Consider the following 11,120-nt stretch of genomic DNA (forward strand, 5'->3'; position numbering starts at 1 on the left):
CTAAGGAAACATTATAGTGTATTTTACTTAATTTATTACAAAATCTCCTTTTTATAATTACCTGACTTGTACTTTTCCAGAGAGAAGAAAGGAAAGCTAGTACTGAACCGGCATATTACTTCTTACATAGAATTATGAGTTCATCCTCATACAATGAAGAGGATCTGCCTTCATTTTCTAGGTACAGTCAATTAAAGCAATATGAGTTGGCTAAGAAAATAGAAATCCAAAATGAAAATTACATTAATGCGAAGCACGGGCCCCTCAAGTAAACATGTGAGAAAGCCAGTGTCTCTCCCCTCAAACTCCCCTCACTCCTTCCCCTCGTTCTCCTCTGTGGTTACTTCCTGGGCCTCCCCTTTCCATGTTCTCTCCTATTTCTATTTATCTGGTCTCTACTTCCTTCTTTCTAGCATAGTGGTCTAGTTAGTATAGTTAGATTAAGTCTTTAATGTGTTAGATTCTGGAACCTAAGAGGCCGTGGGTCAACAGTAGTTCCTGCACTAAGGGCTTCCTACTTAGTTTCCTTATGTACCTAAACACTCAACAGTGTGGCACTGACTGTCACAGGGATCCCCAAAATGGAGGGGTTATGTAAGTTGGAGCATTCAGGGAAGAATTCTCAAAAGCAGTGGAGTTTCAGTTGGGCCTTGAAGGATGGATGAGCTTTAGACAAGACCATCCAAATTGGGGAAGACTGTAAGAGAAAGGATGGACTCTGCAGTATTTATAGGAGACAAAGAGGAATAAAGTACACTGTAGACTTGAAGTCTGATTAACACTTTTTCTAGAATAGCCTAAACGTGCCTAAAATTGTTCCAGTGTTTATAAGAATATTCACAAACTGGGAAGGGTAGCATTTTGTATCATGGGAAAACTAGGGTATAAGGAGAAAAATCTACCTGATTGTAACTATATTCTTTTCTACTTGGCACTATGAAATTCAGGTGTCTTTTTGACCTGATGCCATTTTAGGACACCTACCCCTAGCCCACCATTGATCCTTTCTCCCTTCAAGATTGTTGTAACAGACCTAAGTAGTAAAGCAGGCGACTCTCAATTATTTGTGTCACCGGAGAAGATGAGAGGGCATATATAAAACCAAATAAAAGTCAATGTAGCAGTCATTTTCACTTGATTTGAGAACTCAGAGACATACCATTCTAGATTTACTTCTATATGAGTAATGATTTTGACATTGTTCTTTTACTTAACCAGTATTCCTTCATATATTAAATACATAGTAAATAAAATGTCTTTTACCTTTTTTTAGTGATGATGATGATCGTCCCTCATGTCCAAGTGCCAAAATAACAGAAGGTTGGATTGATTTTTTTTCTTAGATACTATTTAAAGGAGACTTTGTTCTTTGCATTGATAAAATTTCCTCTTATGAAACATGAAACTAACACTAAGTTTTCTAATAGGTTGACCTACTTTGGGGGAATAGTTAACATGAGCCAATGAGTTTGCTTTTTCGGAATCACCAAAATTTCATTAATAATTTTGGTATAAAGTACATGGTGTGATATTATGGGTTTAAAATTGCCATGCTTCTGTAGGAAATATCCAGAAAATATGGGTTTATCGCATCTAAATGTGGACTGGAGCTCATGCTGCGAGGATTTAATCTCTCTTTAAGAGTATATCCTTCCTTTGTAGGACTAGCTTAGCCCCAGTAAAATATATTTAAAAAGCTTTTATTTTTTTAAGATTTTACTTATTTATTTTTGAGAGAGAGCACTAGCATGGGGGAGAGGCAGAGGGAAAGGGAGAAGCAGACTCCCTGCTGAGCAGGGAGCCTGCCCTGGGGCTCAGTCCCAGAACCCTGGGATCATGACCTGAGCCAAAGGCAGACCCTTAACAAACTAAGCCACTCAGGTGCCCCCAAAAGCTTTTAAAGCTAAAAATTAAACCTAAATTTATTTATGTTAGAATCTGGCTAGGGTAGACTCCACTTTATCTTTTGTCTCTGTTAGAACTGACTCATTAAAATATTTACAACTTGAGTTCTTAGTCCCCTATTCTTTTTTTTTTTTCTGAGTACAATGTACTTCACAATACAAATTTAAAGAATTTTTTTTTTAAAGATTTTATTTATTTATTTGAGACAGAGAGAGTGAGAGGGAGGAGGGCCAGAGGGAGAAGCAGACTCCCTGCCGAGCAGGGAGCCCGATGCGGGACTCGATCCCGGGACTCCAGGATCATGACCTGAGCCGAAGGCAGTTGCTTAACCAACTGAGCCACCCAGGCGCCCAACAAATTTAAAGAATTTTTAAAGCATGAAATAATATACAGTTTTCAAATATTTATTTTCCCACGTGATGTGGCCATCTCCCAGGGGTTTTTTTTTTTAATTTTTTATTGTTATGTTAATCACCATACATTACATCATTAGTTTTTGATGTAGTGTTCCATGATTCATTGTTTGTGCATAACACCCAGTGCTCCATGCAGAACGTGCCCTCTTTAATACCCATCACCAGGCTAACCCATTCTCCCACCCCCCTCCCCTCTAGAACCCTCAGTTTGTTTTTCAGAGTCCATCGTCTCTCATGGTTCGTCTCCCCCTCCCGTTTCCCCCCCTTCATTCTTCCCCTCCTGCTATCTTCTTCTTTTTTTTTTCTTAACATATAATGTATTATTTGTTTCAGAGGTACAGATCTGTGAGTGCTGTGAATTGTGCAAGACTGTTGAATCCCAGGGGGTTTTTTTAAGGATTTTATTTATTTATTTGAGAGAGAGAGAGAGAGCATGAGAAGGGGGAGGGGCAGGGGGAGAGGGAGACACAAACTCCCCACTGAGCGGGGAGCCCGATGCGGGGCTGGATTCCAGGACCCTGGGATCATGACCTGAGCCAAAGGCCGAAGGTGGACGCTCAACGGACTGAGCCACCCAGGCGCCCCGGTCCCTTATTCTTTTAAACTGCAAAGGATCAATGGGTTCTCACAGTGGCAGCACTGGCCTAAAGTTGGGAGTGTAATGTTTACTATAAAGGTGGCCTTGAAATACAAACTGCAGGACTGGAGTTGACCTTGATTATTTCAAGCCTGCAACCCATTCAAAAGGTTACTCAAGAAAGCTATCCTCTCCATTTGTAAGTGGAAACATTTATTAAAAGATGAACCATAGAGTGTTGTTAAATTTGCCAGAATTCCATGGACAGGTCATAGTCAGAGGATGAGATAATGTATCAGTGGTGTGCAGCCTGCAGTATGGAATCATCATAGGCTGTTAGAGCCAGAAAGAAGCCATCTACTATAACCTCACTTTAAAGATGAAGAGCCTGAGGTTCAGAGTGGGGAAGTGACTTGTCCAAGGTCATACATTGAGTCAGAGTATAGAGCCTAAGTCTCCTAAACCTGAATCCATTTCATTGTTTTCCTCAACTTCATTGCACTACATTATGCTTAGTTCCTATATCCTTTGGTAATATTGCACCTGTCCAGTTGGCTCATTCAATCACGTTCAACAAAGATTCTCTGAGCACTTTCTTTGTGCTGGACACTGTTCTGAGTTCTGGAGATAAAGCCATGAGTAAGAGAGACAAAGTCCTTACCCTCATTCTAACTTGGGAGCCAGGGGGCAATATAAACACAATAAATCTAGATAAAAATAAGTACCCCCCCATCTCACACAGGGTAAAAGCCAGTGGCTTACAAGGCTCCACATGGTCTGGACAGCATTCCCCCCTCCCCATGACCTCTCTGACCACCTCTCCTATGATCCCCTCTTAATCACTCCACTCCAGCCACACACACCCTCAGACATGCCAGGCATTCTCCTTTCTCAGAACCTTTGCACTTACTGAGCTGCCGAAAACATTCTTTTCCCAGGTATCTGCATAGTTCACTTCTCACCTTCTTCAGATCTTTGCTTAAATATCATCTTCTAAGTAAAGCCACCTCTGAGCACCTTCTTTAAAATTGCAACCCCAGCACTCACGGCCACCCCAGCACTCCCTATCCTCCTGCCCTGCTTTAATTTGTTCCCTAGCATTTATACTATCTGATAGATTGTATGTTTTTGTTTGTTGACTGTCTCCTTCCCCTAGAATTTAGCTCCATGCGGGGAGGGATTTTTGTCTGTCCACTATATCTCCACATACCTAGAAAACAGGCACACAGTAGGCACTCAGTAAGTATTTGTGGAATTCGTGAGTGAATAAGAAGAAAAGAAAGAGAGTGGCTGGCTAGATTAGTCTGATCCAAGAAGTTCAGAAACATCAGACCTTAATGACAAAAGAAAGCAGCCACAGGAAGATCTGGAAGCAGAGGATCCCAGGCACAGGGTACAGTAAGTGCAAAGACCCTAGGATGGGATGAGCTTGGCATGTTAGAGGAAAAGAATAAAACCAGTACCTAGAGCCCAATGAGAAGGAAAGTGTTATGAGATGAGGTTAGAGAGATAGATAGCTAGGGGTCAGATCATGTTAGGGCCTTTTATAGACAGTGGAAATGAGCGTAGGTTACTTTTGGGTTGCTGTAGGAATCCTGTGGGGGATTTTAAGCAGAGAAGTGATATCATCTAATTTATGAATTTTTTTAAATAAATCCCTCTGACTACTATTTGGAGAGTGAACTAAGTAGAGATAGGATTAAAGCAGGGAGAACATTTAGGAGGCTTTCATAATAATCCAGCCAAGAAATAATGGTGGCCTGGACTAAGGGTATAGCCATGGAGGTGGTAAAAAGTGAACAGATACAGAATGTATTTTGAAGGTAGAATCAGCAGGAACTGCTAATGGAGTGGATGTGGGAAGTGAAGAAAACAGAAAAATCAAGGATGATTCCTACAATTTTGGCTTGAGCAACTAAGTGGCTTGTGGTACCATGTGGTGAGACAGGCAGGGAAGTGAAGGTGGAGGGAACAAGAATTCCATTTGGGCTGTGTGAGATTGAGGCCATTGGACACTCAAATGCACAGATCACATGAGCAGTTGGATAGTTAAGTCTAGAATTCAGTGGGGAGGTCAGGGCTGGCAATACAAATTCTTCGTTTCACAGAAGAGACAATAAAATCTCAACTTGACTCTGACCATCTGGAACTCTCAAGTACCTGGAATGTTTCCATTCCCTCTTTATCAAAACAACTTCTTAGATATATCTAGAAGGGATGCCATGCATTTAGCCTAGATGCTTGAAAATTATATTGGAATGATGGCCCGGATAAACCCAAATGGCCCCAATCACCAAAAAAAGTCAGTTCAAATATGTACAGTATACAAGACTTCCTAAAATAGGAAAGTACATTCAGACACTTTTGAACAACTAGCAACTGATAATAAAATTGAGTGGATATTCTGGTTAACCAATTTCATCAGATAATTCAAGTAATGGGATCTCTCTCATATTCAAGGTAACTGAGGTTTTACTGTATTTTTTCTAGAATCCTTGGCCCAAAGGTTAATCCAGAGAGAATCTTCTCATCTTGGTCCTTTATGATTACACATGTATAAAATGTATATCAAATACACATTACTTCACCTGGCCCTCTTGTGAGAAAGTAGTCACATCCCCATTGTACATATGAGGAAACAGAGTCAGAGAAGTTAGAACTCACCGTATTCACAGAGCTTTAGATAGTGAAGCTAAGATTCAAACACAGTTTTTCTGACTCCAAACAAGTCCATTGCCCCTTTTACTACTCGCTCCCTCCCTCGCTGTGGGTCTTTTGGAAACTTCCCTCTTGGTATCATATCCAGATCTGGAGAATGCAAGCAGTATTAAGGTAAATATTTTTCACTGGCCCCTTATTGTGGCTAGTGAAGCCCTTACAGAAATAAGGGACTCCCTTCAAATAAGGGACTGCTTGTGTGTCGTGCTTTGAGGGGCCTCAGGAACCTCAGTGTGATCCCAAGAAATTCCCCTTCCCTAAGGCGCTCTTAGGAAGTTTCCAATAATGGCTGAAGCCATAGATCTGCCTGGACCCTCTTCTCTGTTTTGTATCACTTTTGCTTTCCTCTAGGTTTACTCTAACCACTCCCCAGTGTGCGTGTACACACACCCTCTCATACACCCCTCATCGGTTTTCTAGACACTTCTCATTTAGCAATAGTAACATCTATTTGACAACCTCAGGCATCACTTAGAGGCCAGTCTGGAGGCCTGCTGACAGGCTTTTCCATTGCCAAGCTGATTCCCTGGCTCATTGTGACTCCTCTTACTGATTGTCCTTCTTGCTTGCTGAGTTTTTTCCCATTGTAAATTATAGTTAAAGGCCTGATCCATTAAGATATTCAGCATTCTTTATCGAGTAGCACAGAAATTCCTGCTTGGCATTCAGCTCCAGGTAAACATTAGTCACTGTACACATGAATACATACACTCTCCAGTGTCAAGACACAGAAAAAGAAGCCATCATGTTTCCCTTAATGCCAAAGGCCTTGCCGTAGTCTACAGGGCCCTATATGAGCTGCCCACCCTCTCTCTTCCCAACCCCCATTACCCGTATGTCACTCTGTTACCCCTCTGTCCACTCACTGTCACTCCTCCAGCCACACTGGCCTCCTTACTGCTCCCCTAAACTGCCAAGCAAGCTTCACCTCAGGGCCTTTGAACTTGCTCTTCCTTTGCCAGGGACACAACTATCCCCAGATAGCTGTATGTCTTCCTCCCCCATCTCCTTCCAGTCTTTGCTCAAAAGTCACCATCTCTGTGAGGCCTTCCATGACCACCCCATGTAAGATGGGCACACACACACTATCCTCCCTTACCCTGCTTTATTTTTCTTCACAGCACTTGAGTCACTATTCAGTCAACCATTCATTAACAATTTTTTATCAAGTGCCTACTATGTGCCAGGCACTGGAGATTCAGCAGTAAAGAAAGCAGACAAATATTCCTGTTCTCATCCTCTGGTAGACTTTATATTCACTTCAATATAAGCTTCATGATGGCAAGGGCTTTGTTTTGTTCATAACTGTATGCCCAACACCTAACACAGGACTGAAATATAGTAGAAGCCCAACAAACATTTTTTTGAAAGAACAGCCTTAGCCATCAGAACCAAATTTAATCTCCATGTTGAGAGTTCCCTAGCCCTCTCCCCATTAGTCAGATGTATAGCCATATTTGGGAACTACTACACAGAGCAGAGGTTCTCGATCCTGGCTGCACATTGGAATCATCTGGCAAACTTTAAAAGTGGATTCCCAGGCCTCAGCCCCAGAGATTCTGATTGGTCTGGGTTGCAGCCTGGGCCTGGGGAGTTCTAAAGGCTGCCCAGGTGATTTTAATGGATAGCCAACATTGCAAACCATTGACTCTACCTACTCATGTCAGGCCATTCAGAAGCACCCACCCCCCACCTTCCTTTAGATCAGGAGCGCTCAGCCTGGCTGCACGTTAGTCACCTGGATAACTTAGAAAACAGATAAATGCTTGCCCCACCCTCAGGGGTTCCTGTTCAATTGGGTTGGGGCCAAAGCATGCCTATTTTTAATATTTATCCAGATGGTTCTCTTGTGCTGCTAGTGTTGAGAACCAGTTCTTTAGATTGTCCCTGTCCTGGTTGATCCCTTTAAATATCCTATTTTGCAATGTCTTAATCCATAAGCTGCCTCGAATCCTCTTAGAAGAATTAGAGTCAACTTTTATAATAATACTCCACCCCATCAATATAAAACACAACTTCTCTCATCTTGCATGCATTTATGCCTCAGTTCATGGATTTGCTACTTCCTTTTTAACTGCTGCCACCATGGAGTGGCTACCCTGCAGCCTGTCCTTCTGGGATCAGGCCGCTTCTGCATCCTAGGTGGTGATAAAGGTCCATAGAGCAGAGCCAGCATCCGAGCCACTGTCCCTGCCCTACCACCTCCGTGCTCCTGCAGCCCCACACGGCCACTGACTTGCTCCACACCTCACAACTGTTAAGAACTATTTAAAGGAAGACTGGGGTAGTGAACTGGACATCCCTTTCCCCCCTTCTCCCCTAAAGAACCCCCCCACCATTATCTTCTCTCAGAGAAGTATCTAAAACATGTCATTTATTCCAAGCCCCAGAAGGGGACGGGGGCACGCATGGCTGGCATTTTTTGCAACCTGGGACACTTGAGCCCTTGAAATGATCCTAAAGGGGCAGTGCATGTCCAAGCCTGGGGCCAATCCTGGGTGTCATAATTGGCAAAAATCATGAGAAGTCATGCCTAGGAACAGCCAAAATCCCAGAGAATTAGTCTTCGAGACTGCAGAGCACCACCACTGGGGTGTACAAATGCCACGTGGTTGTGCTTTGTCCCTTGAGGGTTTCTAGGTACTTCTGGTGTTTGCTGTCCAACAAAGGACAGAGGCTTAAGCTAGTATTTCACCTCTGTCTTGGCAGTTTATCACCCTCTATCAATGCGAAAGTGCTCTGGCCGGCCTGTATTCTTCAAATGATGACACTTCAGGTACAACATATTTATGATTTTCTAATAAAGCTTTCAGTGATGTCATTCTAAATATATTCACTCCCCCTGCAGTGAGTGGCTCCTGCCTTGCACCCTCCTCTGCCACCAATATGGGGTTGCAATAATATTACTATGTATATAGATTGTGATTTGCAAATTGGTATGCAGTTCTCAGTTGAACCTCCCAGCAAAGGGGTGACAGTTCCTAGCAGTAACATTTATCAGGCATTCTGCTAAGTGCTTTTCTCACATCCACCCTGTGAAGCACCATGTCCCAGGGCAGTGTCCCAAAGTGTTGTTCAGTGACGGCTCGCTTGTGCCATGATCACCCAGGATGCTTACTATCAATACAGAATCCTGGCCCCTCCCCAGAGCAGCCCAGTTCGTATCTCTGGGAAATGGGATCCAGGCATCTGCATTCTTAACAAGATCTTCAGACTGCAAAAACAAATCTTCATCTTTCCCCTCCAGTGAGATTTCCAGAATATGGCCTTGTAGCACATGCCTCAATCCTGTAACTAAAAGTCGTTGGCTTGCTTTTTCAGACTGTAGATCTCTCCATTCAAGCCTTTGTCTTTGCCTCTGCAGATTTTGACTTTTTCCTGACTAATTTCTAGGTGGTTCTTATTTTGTCAACTACTAGCACAATCCAGTACTGCATTATTACTTTGAAAAGCTAAACTTTTTCCCCTTATTTGGGAGCAAATTTGCTGTCTCCTACCTTACTTTTAATCATAGATTCTTGAGATTCCCAAGGTTATGTGGCTGGAGATTAAAAGCTAGATAACTGCAAAAGCTAGAGGAGAACTTTGTCGTTTACTGGAAACAAGAAAGTCTGTGCTTTATTGCCCTGTGTCTTTTCATGACATCCTGTCATGATGCATCAGCAACACAGATAAATGCTCATTTCTGTCCTTATAGACAGAGTAATCATTCTGTTAACATAAACTATGAGATGATTTGCACAAAACAAGTGGTGCAGAAAAAATGGGTCCAAATGGAGACTCTTATTGGCCACACAAGTCCTTTATAGCTCACACAACAAACAGATCACTTGGGGTCAGTCAACTGAAAATTTACCCAAAGCAAGTCAGAAACGATAACCTTTTTTAATGCACTGCTGCTTTTACCTGGACATTCTGAAACGGATGCTCACGCTGTTGAGAACTGGAAGTTACCTTTTCGTGTGGAATCAGCTCCTCAGGCTGTTTTGGATGAGGGAGAAGGTACTGCTGAGCGGGCTCGAGAAGCGTCACGTGCAGGGAGCACAGAGCTGCGCACCAGCGCCTGGGCTCTAGTGCCGACTAAGGCATCTGACATGAGGCATCCAACCTCACTGAATGTCTCTGCTTTCCTTCCCAGGGGGCTCAGAAGGAGCAAATAAAGAGTGTGTTATCATGATGAGTACTGAGTAATATATAGAATTGTTGAATCACTATGCTGTATCCCTGAAAGTCATACGCCACTGTGTATTAACTACCCAGGAATGAAAATTAAAAACTTTTAAAAAGGGAGGGGGGGCACCTGGGTGGCTCAGTTGGTTAAGTGTCTGCCTTCAGCTCAGGTCATGATCCTGGAGTCCCAGGATCGAGTCCTGCATCGGGCTCCCTGCTCAGCAGGGAGTCTGCTTCTTCCTCTGACCCTCCCCCCCAATCATGCTTTCACTCTCTCTCTCAAATAAATAAAATCTTTTTTAAAAAAACTTTAAAAGAAGACTCTTTGTGAAAGCACTTTAAAACTCAAAAGTCATTATATAAATGCTTCTTTCTGAATCCTAAATCATCAACCCCAGCCTGACAGCCTTAATTGGAAAGCCCAATAATAAATGACCAGATTTCTCTTTTGGTTTGTTCACAGATGCTGATAAGCCCAGTACTTCCAAACAGGGTTCTGAAATGATGAAGAAGGTATCATCGGCTCTGTCCAAAGTATTTTCAAGATCTAATGCCAATGTTTCCAAATCTTCCTCACCCCCACACCCCCTCACCAGGACAGAAGCTGAGACTGCGACAGCTAACATCAATAAAGGTGCTGACCTTCCCCAAAACTAATAAATGGTTTTTAAAGCATGACATTGTGTCCTACACACTGATTCTTATAAATACTTTTAAATTCTTATAAATAAATAAGAGCAAAGAATGTACAAAAAGGCAGCTGGAAAAAAGAAGGATTTGATAAATGCTTCTGATAGGCATTTGGCACAAAAAGAAGGACTGTGCCTCCCATCGAGATACATCTGCCAGTGGGACTCAATCTCTGCTCTTCAGGGCACTGAAGCCTTGCTGGGAAGAGAAGACTAACTTAAAACCAAAAGGAACTGGAATTGAGGCAATCCTCAAAGGGCAGGTAGGTCTGGAAAGCACCAGGAAGGCTTTCACCTCTGGTCGCAGAGCTGCATATAAAGCCACCATGCCTGAATGATCTAATTCAGTGTTGTCCAATGGAATCTTCTATGATGATGGAAATGGCATACACACACACATAGATATATAGATATACTCCCTCTGGCTACATTTTCATTCCAGTACAGTAGCCGCTAGCTCCACATGGCTATTTAGTCACTAGTGTAAGTAAAGAACTGAATTTTTCATTTTATCTCCATTTAAATAGCCATGAGGAGCTAGCGGCTCCTTCCTTCGATAGTGTCAGTCTAGTTAGTACATGGCTTCATGGGCAGTAGCCCATTCAGATCAGGAGAAGCATTCCCTGAAAGTTCAGTTCCAAAGTC

At 42.6% G+C, this 11,120-nt stretch overlaps 1 protein-coding gene across 1 annotated transcript in view; it reads left to right on the forward strand.

Annotated features, from left to right (window-relative positions):
• Positions 1-10,443, forward strand: part of LOC110576030 (fibrous sheath-interacting protein 2-like) — a gene marked incomplete at its 5' end in the record, with an annotated part of 73,291 nt that extends 62,848 nt beyond the window's left edge. Inside the window, 3 exons of the mRNA XM_021685107.1 lie at positions 81-268; positions 9,479-9,618; positions 10,250-10,443. Of these exons, the coding sequence (XP_021540782.1) occupies positions 81-268; positions 9,479-9,618; positions 10,250-10,443 (522 nt within the window). The remainder of the gene's footprint in view (positions 1-80; positions 269-9,478; positions 9,619-10,249) is intronic.
• Positions 10,444-11,120: the final 677 nt, after the last annotated feature.

The sequence above is a fragment of the Neomonachus schauinslandi genome, chromosome X (assembly GCF_002201575.2).
Source record: "Neomonachus schauinslandi chromosome X, ASM220157v2, whole genome shotgun sequence".
Taxonomy (NCBI): Eukaryota; Metazoa; Chordata; class Mammalia; order Carnivora; family Phocidae; genus Neomonachus; species Neomonachus schauinslandi.